Genomic DNA, 15,147 nt, shown 5'->3' with positions numbered 1-15,147 from the left:
TCTGAAACTACAGAATCTTTATAACAAATTGAGTCAAAAGAGGGGGAGACATGTACGGATGTGTCAGTTTTGTAACAAAACTATATAACACAAAAGAATTCAATGAAAATAAGAGTTACAGTGCTGGATTTTGGCAAAGTATTTAATAGGGTATAATGTAGAACTGAGAAGAAATGGCATGAAAACTGAAAACTGCCATACTTTTATTTTATTTTCATTTATAGCCGAATTTAAAAGTTTGGAGTTAATTAAGGCAAATTTATTATTTCTATAAATCCTTGAACTTGACACTTAAAATCTGTGTGTGAAAAGCTATAGTTTTCACTGAAGTACTCAGAGTTGGATTGGATTAAAATATTTCAAGCAAGCAATTAATCAACAAAAATAGCAAATATTAAGCGATTTTTTAAATAATATAGTTTTTCTCAAGTGAATCCAATTTGGTGAGAAAAATCAGAAAACAACACGGGAATTAGCGGGTTTCGGTTACGCCGTCATTCCCTCAGAGTTCCGAATTGCTTCTCAACGCATACCATTCAAGCAACGGCCATGTCAAAAACCAGTGCTGACTTTTTGGTTAATTTCATTAGTGTATGATTACACGCAATAAGAGGCCCATCCACCACCTCCCTTGTTTATTTTTTCAAAAAGGATATGCTTTGGTTTTAATATAAATTATACACAGTGTAAAAAACTATACATAAACAGTTAAGTTGAGAAGATGCCATTTTATAAATCACCAACATCATCTAATCTAGCAGAATTGTTATTTTCTCATAAATTAAAATTTCAATTTCTAGTGAAACTAACAGTGTTGGATTTAATTCATTTCTTTACCTTCCTCTCCTCCCTTGGTGTTTACCCCTATACAAACCAAACAACAACAATAGCAAGTACATTTGGTATTTGAATGGGGCATCAGAGATGAATTGAAGCATGCTTCAGAATAAATGCTCTAGCAAATTCAGAATTGGCCCAACTTGTTCAGTGTTATAAAACTTTTGATTTCATTGGTGCCATACAACACTTGAGAATACGGACATTTCTGATATTTTACCAGAATAATGCTTATTACATTGTTATTTCCTCAGTTAAAATGAGATACCTAATACTAGAAATATAAATTTGCATTCAATAAATCCTAGAATTTAGGTTCATCAAAATTTTTGTTATTGGAATTTCCATATGAAATTGTGTATATAGTAGTTCTGGAGTTTCAGAATGGAGAGGAATATAGAAGTTAAAAAGGAAAAGAGAAGGAGATGGATGGAGAGACTAAAATAGAATAAGGGTTTATGTCAATGTCAGGTACAGAAACTATCATATAATCATATAAACCAGTCACATTAAATGCTTTAAAAAATATTGAAAAACAAAATAATTACGTTTGTAAAGCTATAAATAATAAACACAATTAAAAATAACACAAAAATATAGGAAGATACCTACATGCAATTTAAAAAAATAAATAAAATCTGGCCAAGGGTGTATATTTTTCTTAATTCCTCTTTTACCCCATACCCCCAACCCCCCAAGGAGAAGGAAGAAATTCAACATAAAGAAATATTCCTAATTTCTATGGGGACAGGGAAGGGAAAGAAAATTAACTCTGTTACAATCCTGAATCTGAATGAATTTTTTTTTCCTCTAGCATTTGTAATTTAATATATAAAAAAATTTAAATTCGAAGGTACCATTGCTTTCGTCAACAAATTAAACTACATTATTTTCTTCTTTTATTAGGTGTGGAGCTGGGAGTTGATGTAGGTGTAGATCTTGTAATGTGTCTTTTGGGAGCCTCAACTGTTGGTGTCTTAGGTTCAGATTTTAGCACACTTTTAACACTTGTCTTAGCTGCTTTTTCCTCTTCTTTTAGCTTCACCTAGAATAAAAAAATAAAAAAAATATTAAAATCAGGATTAATGAAATTAAATGATTTTCCTTGAAGAAAAAATCTTTGGAACATGAAGTCACCTTTGATTAGATTTAATCAGTATATATAAAAACAATGAAAAAAAAGGGTATTATTCTTTCGTGCTATGACATTAAAACCCTTAAGCATTAATAAAAGGGGTGGGGGAGGCGTAATGAAATCTTAACTTAAAACATTGAGCAAAATAGTCTAAACATTGAGCTTGAAAAATGGGGGGCGTAATGACATCTGAACTTAAACAGTGAGCAAAAGTGTTTATATATTGACTCATTGAGCTAGACTCTTGAACATTGGTACATAAGCCTAGTCCTATAGGTACTACATCTAAATAAAAAGTTTTTTCCTATTCATAAGGACACGATTAGGTTGATTTAGCAAGTTGGAAACCGAAACTCAAAAAACCTAAAATCCTTATACTTATGTCTGTTTGTGTGTACCGAAGGATCTCGCTTAACAGGGTAGCTTCTTATAGGTCTCGGGAAGGTTTATAACTATTTTGGGGGAGGGTACAACCACCCTCCCAAGAGAAATCGCCCCTAGAAAATCCCCCCCCCCCAAAAAAAATTTTTCTCAAGTTTTTAACTAAAATTTAAATTTTTGGGGTGGAGGCACCCCCCTGGTGCCTCCACCCCAAAAAAAAATTTCCATCCCCCCCCCCAAAAAAAAAAATGTTTTTTTTTTACCTTTTCTTTATAAATCGGAAATGAGAAATTAGGTTATCAAAGGGGGGGGGGAAATGTGGTGACTCGTGCCACGACATTCCAGCAATTTTATTTTGGGTGCTACTCCCTTAGTTTTAGAGATAATTGGATGAAATCTTTTGGGCTGGGTCAGTAATTACCCCAACTAGAGGTATCTTTCAAAAAAAACGGCGGCGGGACCGCCGCTCCCGCCGCCCGCCGCCGTTTTCCGCCGCCACTAAAAAAATTTTTTTTTTTGCATTTCTCGCCGAATTGGGCAATTTGGAATCATTTGAGACCATGTTATTTTTTTCAAAAAATTTTCCCTTTACAAGCAACCCTGCGGACTTGGTCATTTTTTTTCAAATTCTCGTATATCAAGGTATATCTTAAATTCAGTACTTCTCCTGTGATTTTGAAGATATTGAAACAAAATCTTTTTAGGTTGGTAAGTAAAAAATATTTGAATTAAGAAAACGGCAGCGGGACCGGCGGGACCGCCGCTCCCGCCGTCCGCCGCCGTTTTCCGCCGCCAGCAAAAATTTTTTTTTGCATTTCTCGCCGAATTAGGCAATTTGGAATCATTTGAGACCATGTTATTTTTGTCAAAAATTTTTCCCCTTGCAAGCAGCCCTGCCGTCCGCCGCCGTTTTCCGCCGCCAACAAAAAAATATCTTAAATTCAGTGGTAGGTACTCCTGTGATTTAAAAGATATTGAAACAAAATATTTTTAGGTAGGTCAGTAACTAATGGCAGAGGTACGGCTGCGGAAAACGGCGGCGGGAAATGCAAAAAAAAATTGGCGGCGGAAAACGGCGGGAGCGGTGGTACCGCCGCCGTTTTTTATTCAAATATTTATTACTGACCCATCAAAAAAGATTTTGTTCCAATATCTTCAAAAGCACAGGAGAAGTACTGAATTTAAGATATACCTTGATATTCGAGAATTTGAAAAAAATGACTAAGTCCCCCCGCAGGGCTGCTTGTAAGGGGAAAAATTTTTGAAAAAAATAACATGGTCTCAAATGATTCCAAATTGCCTAATTCGGCGTGAAATGCAAAAAAAAAAATTTGTTGGCGGCGGAAAACGGCGGCGGACGGCGGTCCCGCCGGTCCCGCCGCCGTTTCCTTCATTCAAATAATTTTTACCTACCAACCTAAAAAGATTTTTTTTCAATATCTTCAAACTCACAGGAGAAGTACTGAATTTAAGATATACCTTGATATACGAGAATTTGAAAAAAAAATGACCAAGTCCCCCGCAGGGTTGCTTGTAAGGGGAAAAATTTTTGAAAAAAATAACATGGTCTCAAATGATTCCAAATTGCCTAATTCGGCGAGAAATGCAAAAAAAAAATTTTTTTTGGTGGCGGCGGAAAACGGCGGCGGGCGGCGGGAGCGGCGGTCCCGCCGCCGTTTTTTTTGAAAGATACCTCTAGTTAGGGTAATTACTGACCCAGCCCAAAAGATTTCATCCAATTATCTCTAAAACTAAGGGAGTAGCACCCAAAATAAAATTGCTGGTATGTCGTGGCACGAGTCACCACATTTCCCCCCCCCCCTTCGACTCTCCCCTCCTCAAGTGCCCCTAGAGGCCTTTAGGGGCGTAGCCGCTAGTATGATATATGACAACACAAAATATGAAAAAATTCACTTAACCCCTGAGAGCCACCTACCTTGCCCGCTTGGGTCGGTCTCCGACTTGCTGAATCATCTTAAATAATGTCCTTGTGAATAAGACACAACATATTCAAGGGAAAAAACTTAAGGAAATCCAATTAAGTGTAAGTTTCTACATTAAAAACAGACCAAAAAAGGATTTTGCGTACCTAAACTAACCAAAAAATATAATTTTTTAAATTTTTTTTTCTCATTTAGATGAAGTACCTATAGGACTAGGCTTATGTACCAATGTTCAAGAGTCTACCTCAATGAGTCAATATATAAACACTTTTGCTCACTGTTTAAGTTCAGATGTCATTACGCCCCCCCCCCCCCCTCATTACAAACTATTAAATAAGAACGATTCTTCTAGCTAAGATATAAGTAAAGTTGAGATTACTTAAAAAACTCGGGTATAGTCCTTTCCACGACATCCCTCCATAAGGAGCGATTCTTCGTATTTTTCACAGTAGCTTTTCTCCTATTTCTAGCCCCTGCGGGGGGCTCTAACCCTGCGGGGCCAATTACCTAACCCTGTGGGGCAATCACCTAACACAATATAACCTAACCTAACCTAAAATAACCTATAAAAAGCCATTTTAAAAATACGAAGAATCGCTCCTTATGGAGGGATGTCGTGGAAAGGACTATACCCAAAAACTCTCTTATATACCCCCCACCCATTTTTATAATATTCTTTAATTTAATTATCTATATACCTGTTAAATTGCTTTTTATTGAAAATTTGAATATTTTACCTACCGCAAGTCTGCACTTCAAAAAATACATAAATATAGTGTTTGTAAAGCATTTTCAAATGACAGTTAAATTGCTTAAATCCTTATAATAAAGTAAAAAAATGTTTCTGTTGCCGTTGCTACAAAAAGTATAATTACATAAGATCTAATTTACAAAACGTCTTATTTATAAAAGATCCAATCTTACAAATTTACTGTGTGAAGTAAGGTTCGTTTTTTTTTAAAGCAAGGTTGAATCGGGTTTAAAACCTTGCCGCTGGGTAGGTAGCCATTACAGACTTTTGACAAACTGTCGGACGGAATTTCAAACTTCAGCATGTTGACAAAGTTATTTAAGAAACAATTTTCGGTTTTGAATTTTGTCCCTGTGTTTTATCGCCACATTGGATTGGATTTTTACATTGTTTCACGTTTAGTAGATTTTGCCTCAAATTGTGGAAGATTTCTTTCTAAAATTGACTAGGTAATCTTATTTGTAATTTAGGATTTTGGAAGGGTAACATTATTCCTTTTGTAGGATAAGACCATCCTGTAGCATTTGACCTTTTGTAAATTAGACCTTTTTTGTAGCATTAGATCATTTGTAGCAACGCCCTGAAAAAAAATTTAATTGATGTAATACTTATAATAATAAAAGGGGGTGGGATGGGACACTTTTTAATCTCAAAATACTGAACCAAAGTGGCACATCAGCCCGCGCCCTTTAGTTGTAACGTTACATACCCTTAGTTTTCTTTCAAACTCCTCTCTGGCCTGGTTCAGCAACCTTTCCTTTTCTCTCTCTTTCTCAGGTTCACTATCGGGGTCAGGTTCAATATCTTTCATTTGGTCAATATTATCATTCTCCTTTACATCTGACTTGTTACTCTCTAAATCCATAGTATCATAGTCCTTGACAAACAAAAAAGAAAGATAATACATATTATGCACTAAATGATGATTGAGACGACTGCAGATTTTCCTTTCTTCTATTTTTTGTAGAGTATGAGATTTATAGTTTATTTGAGAAGATAAGCAATAGAAAATTTAACTTTATCAGGCCGCTTTTGAGTAAGAGGAAATATTTTACAATATGGATTGTAAAGGTCAAAACCTCAGCATAGATAAAATTTCATTAAACATTAGTATTTCATACAGCAATACATGTAATACAATAAGGTACCACTAAGATTTATTTGATACACTGGGGGTGTATATTTTCCATAATCCTATATTTTACTACCACTGAAAACCAAATAAGGGGAGGGGGGGCGTTTGACACATTGGCGTAAACCGTGTGTATAAGCTGTATCTTTAAACTGAGAGGATAGATTACTGCAGATAAAATCATTCTCATATGATGAATTTTCCTAAGTTTTAAGATTTTTTGGATATGCCTCCGGGATCCGGAGTTGCAAGCCTCCAAGTGGTCTCTGGACAGGTGAAATTTTTTTTTAAAAATTTGAACAATTAGAGGTAAGTTTACAAAACAACATAAGCTTCTTTTAATGTATTATTTACGGTCTCTGGAGTTGGACAGCGAATAAAATAAAAAATTTCTGATTTGAACAGTTAGAGGTAAGTTTATGAAATAACATAAGCTTCTTTTTAGATAATATTCACTTAATTACTTAACGGAAAAATTTAAATCAGCCTCCAGGTTTCGGAGCTGCAGGCCCTTAGGTGGTCTCTGGACAGGTAAAAAATCTAAATTTCTTATTTAACAGTTAGAGGTAAACTTGTAAAACAAAGGAAGCATATTTTTTTTATAAACATATTCTTAAAAAAACTTAGAATCGGCCTCCAGGTTTAGGTGCTGAAGGCCTCCAGGTGGTCTGTAAACAGGTTAAAAATAAAAATTTCTTAATTGAACAGTTAGAGGTCAACTTATAAAAAAAAATGATCTTATTTTTAGATGCATTAAATATATTTGTAGAACCGGCCTCCAGGTTTAGGTGATGCAGGCCTCCAGGTGTACTCTGGACAGGTAAAAAATCAATATTTCTTATTTGAACAGTTGAGAGGTAAACTTGTAAAACAAAGTAAGCATATTTTCAACCGCTAACTGTTCAAAAGAGAAATTTTGATTTTTACCTGTCCAGAGACCAACTGGAGCACTTAACTTGGAGGCCGATTGTAAGTTTTTCTTCAAATATGTAAATAATACAATAAAAGAAGCTTATGTTGTTTTATAAACTTACCTCCAACTGTTCAAATAAAAAATTTTATTTTTTTACCTGTCCAGAGGTCACCTGGAGGCCTGCAGCACCAGAACCTGGAGGTCAATTGTATTTTTTTCTTCAAATATGTAAATATTATATAAAAAGAAGCTAATGTTGAAAATGAAAAAACGCAGCTTTAGATTCTTACCAGTACCCGGTAATATTTAAACCTTAATTTATTTTTTTAAAAGCCTTTTAAAATATTGCTAGAATCCGGGATCAGTCAAAAAAATAAGAATCAGGAATCAGCGGAGAATCCGTTTTATTTTAGGACGGAATCTTGTAAGAATCCTAGAAAATAATATAAAAAAATAAGCTTATGTTTTTTCAAAAACTTACCTCTAGCTGTTCAAATACGAAATTTTGATTTCTACCTGTCCAGAGACCACCTGGACGCCTGCAGCATCTGAACCTGGAGGCAGATTGTAATTTTTTTTTCAATTATGTTAATAAAATATCAAAAGAAGCTTATGTTGTTCTATAAACTTACCTCAAACAGTTCAAATAAGAAATTTTGATTTTGTACCTGTCCAGAGACCACCTGGAGGCCGATTGTCATTTTTTCTTCAAATATACAAATAATATATTTAAAGAAGCTTATGTTATTTTATAAACTTACCTCTAACTGTTCAAATACGAAATTTTGATTTTTTACTGTCCAGAGACCACCTGGAGGCCCATTGTAATTTCGTTAACTATAACAGTTAATATGAGAAATTTTGATTTTTTACCTGTCCAGAAACCACCTGGAGGCCGATTGTAATTTTTTCGTCAAATATGTAAATAATATATTTAAAAAAGCATGTTATTTTATTAAATTACCCCTAACTGTTAAAATAAGACATTTTGATTTTTTACCTGTCCAGTCCAGAGACCCCCTGGAGGCCTGCAGCACCTGAACCTGGAGGCCGATTGTAAATTTACTTCAAATATGTAAATAATATTTTAAAGAAGCTTATGTTGTTTATAAACTTACCTCTAACTGTTCAAATAAGAATTTTTTATTTTTTACCTGCCTAGAGACCACCTGGAGGCCTATCCAAAAAACCTTAAAACTGGGGAAAATTCATCATATGAGAATGATTTTATCGCTAATAATCTGTCCGCTCAGTCCAAAAATAAAGCCTATACACACGGTTTACGCCATTTTAACCGAATTGTTTATCATTTTTCTCACCAAATTAGACTACTTGTGCTTAATCCCTGAAATAAGGGGGGGGGGGGGGGGGGGGGGGGGGAGGAAGTTTTGACACATTTGCGTAAACCGTAAAAAAATTTTTGTTTTTCATTTTTACCTGTACAGAGACCACCTGGAGGCCTGCAGCTCCAGAACCTGGAGGCCTATCCAACAAATCTTAAAACTTCGTGAAATTCATCATATAAGAATGATTTTATCATTAATAACCTATCCTCTCAGTCCAAAGATAAAGCCTAGGTGCCAGGTTTACGCAAATGTGTCAAAACTCCCCCCCCCCCCTTGTTAATTCAACAGAAACAAACTTTAAAATAGAGAAAAAGTGCAAAAAAAATTCTATTTATTTGCATACCTATCTTTTTGGTTCATCTAAAGGGATAGTTTCACGAAGTGCATTTAAAAAAAAATAGTGAACTGTAAGTTTTTTCTATTTTAAATAACGTATTAGTGCATAATATAAAGTTATTGATTAAAATTAAAAGATTTGACCAGGGATTTTCCTTAAAAAATTAGTTTTTCATTTTTATTTTCAACTTCGTTACATGTTATATATGGCAAAAACTTTATTGTCATAAATACAACTTTAGATAGCATTTACTATTTAATAGAACTTCAAACTTTTTATAGGACAAAATACACATAACAACAAAGGATGACCAATAAAATATTTAGTATAGTACTTAGAGTAGTGATCTTTTTATATGTCTTAGTAGAATATATTAGGCATTGGATAGATATGATTGTGATAAAGAATTTTCTCGTATTCATTCGAATCCGGTGGATAGGAACCGGTTCTCATCCATACGAAAAAAACTATGTCTAGCATCGTATTATATCCAGTTTTCTACGAATATAGAAATGTACAATCATGAGATTAAAACCAGTTTTTTTAGCCGGTGCCTCCGGCACCTCGGGGCTAAAAAAACTAGTTTTAATCTTATAATTGTACATTCTATATCCGCGGAAAGCCGTTTATAATACGATACGAGAAATAACTATTAATATTGACCTGACCGAACTTTTTTTATTTGACAATATCTAAAAAAGTTAGTGATTTGCAACATAAATTACATGAGAATGGTCTTTTTTTATATATATATATATATATATTATATGTAGTATGGTTAGTTGGTATTTCCGCGTGAGATAATGTGTAGGGTAAGGGGGGGGGAAGTTTCGGTAAGGGACTATTTTCGGTAATTTCGACCTACCTTCATTAAATGACCTTTTTCTCCATGTTCCTTTCAAATGACAGAAAAAAACATAAAAGCAAATTTGTTCCTTATTAAATTGCCTACAACAAAAGTATAAAATGAATTTTTTGTGAGATAAATATTAAGGGTACTTATTGGGTCTCAAAGTCGGACGAAAAAAATTTTTTTTCCAAAAATTTTTTAGTAGGTGTGTAAAGATCGACGTACACAAAAATTGGTAAGACCTAGAGCTGATCCGAAAAACTTTTTGAACTAAGAATTGCCCGCTTTTTCCAAATCCGTTGAGAGCTTTAAAATCGGGTTAATATTTTTTTCAAAAATGACCAAAGTTGGCGCCGGGGGAAAAATCGGTAATTTCCAAAAATAATTTACTATATGTATTTCACTAACCTAACCTTAATTTTCTCAGGAACCATTTGACCAATAGAGATGATTTCTTAAACTTAAGCTTTAATGCTTATAAACTACCTTCTAGTTTAGAAGTCACCCCCTTGCCGCCAACCCCTAGCCCTCCGGGGCTCAAAAAAAACCTAAAAATGAACCTAACCTTAATTTTCTCAGGAACCATTTGACCAATTGAGATAATTTCTTAAACTTAAGCTTTTATACTTTTAAACTAAGTTTAAGTTTAGAAGTTGCCCCCCTGCCGCCAACCCCTAGCCCCCCGGGGCTCAAAAAACCCTTAAAATGAACCTAACCTTAATTTTTTCAGAAACTATTTGACCAGTAGAGATGATTTCTTAAACTTTAGCTTTTATGCTTATAAACTAACTTCTAGATTAGAAGTCACCCCCTTGCCACCAACCCCTAGTCCTCCGGGGCTCAAAAAACCCTAAAAATGAACCTAACTTTAATTTTCTCAGGAACCATTTGACCAATAGATATGATTTCTTAAACTTAAGCTTTTATGCTTTTAAGCTACCTTCTAGTTTAGAAGTCACCCCCCCCCCCGCCAACCCCTAGCCCTCCGGGGCTCAAATAAAATTTAAAATTGAACCTAACCTTAATTTTCTCAGGAACTATTTGACCAAGAGAGATGATTTCTTATACTTAAGCTTTCATGCTTATAAACTAACTTCTAGTTTAGAAGTCACCCCACTGCCGCTAACCCCTAACCCTCCGGGGCTCAAAATTTAAATAAGAAATTTTAATTAAGGTTAGGTTCATTTTTAGGGTTTTTTTGAGCCTGAATACCTTACCTACTAACAACCTAGATTAACCCTATTGATGTTATAAATAACATTTTGACACAATATCATGTTATTCCTAGATAAAAATGAACAGAAAGAAATATTTAAAATGAAAATGTATGCAGGGTGAAAATGGTGAATTTTTGTCAAAGATGACACTTTTGCTTCAAATTCAATTTTTGAGGTCAATTTTTAATCAATTTTCATGTTTTTTGGGCTAAATCTATAGTTCAATGTGAGCTTTTTTAGGATCAGGCCTAAAAAGTAATAAAATACGTTTTTTTCTTATATTAATTTTAAGTTTTTAAAAAAAAAAATTTCGAAAAAAAAATCGAAAATTCGCGTCTTTCAAAAAAATTCATTTTTAACATAGAAGGAATAGTCCGATCATTATGAAACTTTTTGTGGATAATCCCTATAACCTATACTAATTATGATTATTTATGTTCGACTGGCCGTTTGGCCGTTTTTCATCGATTTTTTTTAGGTTGAAACAAATTACCGATATTTCCCCCGGTGGTGGGGAATTTTCGGTAACTTTTTTGCGGTCATTTTCGGCAAACTTCTAAAAGTCCTAGGATAACGTCCTTTTAGGACCTGATAGTCCTTTCCATAAGCTTTCTACCGGTCTTGGTTTCATTTGAAAATATTAATATTTACCCCATTTTTTTTCAAAAAAAAAACGAAAAAAAACCCGAAATTTCCCCCCCCCTTACCCTATATTATTTTTTTTTAAAGAATCAATAGAAAACCTGTCCTATAATGAACCGGACGTTATTTTTTATGTTTTTTAAGTAACTTGTCCCAAGGGGAACCCATGTTCAATTTTTTTATAACTCTTGTGAAATATGTGAAAAAAGATTCTCTCATATTGGTGTTTTGGCTATACATATTTGGAAAAAAATAGACCATTCTCATGTAATTTATGTGGCAAATCACTTTTACTTTTTTAGATATTGTTAAATAAAAAAAGTTTGGTCTGGTCAATGTTAAAAATTCTTTAACATATAATCATATCTATCCAATGCCTAATATATTCTACTAAGACATATAAAAGTTCACTACTTTAAGTACCTTAACTCTTTAAATACACTTCGTAGAACTATCCCCTTGGAATTTCCCCTGAAGATTATTTTTTAGTTCTTGCACTTAAATGGCATTGATTTTTAGCAAATTAACAATGGATATTTGAGTACAATCATAAAAAATGAATAGCGCAGTAGCTAATCTGACATTTAAAATTTTGCTTATCTATTTTAATAAATAGCTAAGGGATTGACGGGGGGGGGGGGGGGAAAGAAATTCGACTAGGTAAGAAAATATAAACCCCAGTGATAAAATCAATGTATTTGCACATAACAAGTAAAAAACCTTCATCTGACTTATCTCAAACAATAATAAAGTACCTCATCATCATCAGAAATGACATCACTATCTATTTCATCCTCCTCATCACTGACTACTGGAGAACTACGAGACTCAGACCCTTCAGATTTAGGTGTGGAAGGTGTTCCTCCTGAGGAGAAGTATCTTGATCTTGACTTGTCATGGCGCCATTCTCTACAATCAATAAATCAAATGAAAGGTCTTAAAAGCCATTACTTAAATATCATATCTATCAGCAAAGAGATATGATTAATATGCAATGTTTGTGATGCTCTACTCCTTGAGTCTTAAATTATTGGTGAACGTTAGAATCTCATTTACAGAAATCATTTCAGGGTGTATACTGTATATTCTGCATGGGTTGCCCTGCTAAAGGGGAGGGGGGGGGGGGGGGTGTAGGAAATAAAAAATATGTTGTTGGGAGAAAATGAAAAAAATAAGAGAACTGAAAACATTTTTTTCCATCCATGGTGAAATAAATTTTAACAAGGATGACAACATCCATAAGTAGCGAAGCACAAAAAGTCGTAGATTGAAATACGAACAAGCAGATTAAAAGGGTATTTATTAAAATCAAGAATTGATTTATTGGATAAAATAAACACAAAACCTTGTTTTATTATGTATGGTGACGATGGTCAAAGTAAATTACATAAAAGATGCTCATAACAATGTGAAAAATAATTTTGATACTGATGTCCCAAAAAAATTTGAAAATTGGATAAAAAAAACCAAAGATATAGGGAAATATGTAAAACATATAAAACTAGCCAAAAACCTGATTAAAGGCAGCCTGGCCGCCATGGTTGTTTTCTTAAAACAACAGAAAATTTAATTTTGATATCTATAACTGAAAAATTTTTAAAAATCGGACTATCTGAAGATATGTAGAAAAATGTGAAAAATATAAAAATAGCCTAAAACCTGCTAAAAAGGCAGTCTGGCCATCATGGTTGTTTTTTTTAAAAGACGGGAAGTTTATTTTTGATATCTATAATTGAAAAAATTTTGAAAATCGGGCCATAAACACTGAAGATATGGAGAAAAATACACAGTGGGATCTTTTGCCAAAAAACGGGACATTAAGGGTAGACAAAAGTAAACATCAATAAAAAAGCTTGTATTTGACGAAATGATGTAATTTCTTTTGCTTTAACTCAAAAATAACATAAATTTTGCTCCTGTTAACTTCTAATGTGCATTTGGTAAGTACGTCTGGCGGTTTTGGAGGAGCGAAGCCACCCTATTTTTAAAAAATCTATAAACCTTCATAACTTTAGTTAGATTAGGAATATTTTAACAAAATAAACGTCTATGTAAATATTTCTTCAATGCAAACAATGTTTGTGAACATGAATATAGCGTCAGGTGCACCCAGTTCGAGTCCCGGCATTTTTAGGTAGGTCCAGTATAAGTAAAATAGGACACTAATAAGGCATGTTTTCTAATGTTTTTTTTACAGATATAAACAACAATAACATAATTTTCAAAACACTTTTGATTTTGTGTTAATACCTTTATTCTAAGTCTAGCTATCTTCATTTAAAGTTTGTATAAGAATATAAACATAATTGCCTATATTATATTCTCTCTCAAACGTATATTTCTCTCTCTCTCTTAGACGCATATATAATGTTTTTGCAATATTATAATTAATCCCCGAATTTGAATTTCTGCTGAACCAAAACCAGTTAGAAATACAATTTTTTTCAGAACACATGAAATTTAGCAAATTTAATTGCTAAAATAAAAGTATTTATAAGTCATCTTTTTTTAAGGACTTCTTGTTCCCTTAAATGTCCAATAAAACCGCGAGAACGGCAAAAATCGTTAAAAATCACACCTACGGCGGCAAATAACGGCGAAACGGTTGGCCGGAGGCAAATAATGCATAAGTAAAGAAAGTTCCGCCTCAAAAAGTTTGAAAACATTGCAGAGATGACTTTGGGCTCTAAAATGACTCCTTCCCCCTCTAACGGGGGAAAATTTGAAATTAACAAGAACGAAATTGTTCAAACCATGCAATGTAAAATGCTCAATTACTCAAAAACGGACGAGAGGCCCCAGGTTGTGAAAACTGTTTAATACACAATACATGTTGTATATTGATATTATTATTGCAAAACCCGGGGCCTCCTGTCCGTTTTTGTGTAAAATGGAGAAAACTGATTTTTTGGGGTTAAAAATCTTAATATTTTTGGTGAAATTTTCTCACAAAATGTCAATTTACACCACCAAAAAAATATTTTTTTTAAAAATTTTTCTTTAATTAGACATTGGTACAGGTATCTGAAAAGTACCTCAATCAAAAATTATTTTCATAAAATGAACATAAATGTATTTTTTGATGCTTTGAAAAAATTGTGTAAAAAAATCTGGAAAATCATCAAAACTGAAAAGAAATTTTTCACTACCTTTTTTAAAAATGGCATAAATCCGCCAAAAATGAATATTTTCTTAAAATTTCTTTTCTAGCTGTCTACTTACAGCCATTATTAATTCCTAGGATAGATAAAAGTCGATTTTAAATTTTTTGGATGTCCCGATTTTTTTCAAAAGATCCCACTGTGAAAATGTGAAAAATATAAAAATAGCCTAAAACCAGCTAAAAAGGCAGTCTGGCCTTCATGGATGTTTTCTTTAAACGATGGGAAATTTAATTTTGATATCTATAACTGAAAAAATTTTGAAATTCGGACCATGAACACTGAAGATATGGTGAAAAATGTGAAAAATATAAAAATAGCCTAAAACCTGCTAAAAAGCGGTCCGACCGCCAATGATGTTTTATAGTCAATTGTGCTCCTTAATGATGGGAATGTTGTCAAAAAATTTCAGCATTCTATCTTTAATAGGAGCTGAGTAAATCCCATTTCCCCCAGAGCGTTACGGACTGACGGACGGACGGACCAAGTGAATTATAGTCTA

General features: G+C 33.5%; 1 protein-coding gene across 1 annotated transcript in view; it reads right to left on the bottom strand.

Moving 5' to 3' along the window:
• Positions 1 to 7: 7 nt before the first annotated feature.
• MrgBP (MRG/MORF4L binding protein) overlaps positions 8 to 15,147 on the bottom strand; it is a 29,931-nt gene continuing 14,791 nt past the window's right edge. Inside the window, exons 5-7 of the mRNA XM_080159429.1 lie at positions 12,240 to 12,393; positions 5,757 to 5,924; positions 8 to 1,882 (exon numbers count right to left, since the gene is read on the bottom strand). Of these exons, the coding sequence (XP_080015555.1) occupies positions 1,724 to 1,882; positions 5,757 to 5,924; positions 12,240 to 12,393 (481 nt within the window). The 3' untranslated portion in view covers positions 8 to 1,723. The remainder of the gene's footprint in view (positions 1,883 to 5,756; positions 5,925 to 12,239; positions 12,394 to 15,147) is intronic.

This window comes from Acartia tonsa, chromosome 4 (genome assembly GCF_053477335.1).
Source record: "Acartia tonsa isolate MP-2025a chromosome 4, ASM5347733v1, whole genome shotgun sequence".
NCBI classification, from domain to species: domain Eukaryota; kingdom Metazoa; phylum Arthropoda; class Copepoda; order Calanoida; family Acartiidae; genus Acartia; species Acartia tonsa.
The sequence above is the reverse complement of the archived record's forward strand: the minus strand, read 5'-3'. Positions and strand labels throughout refer to the sequence as shown.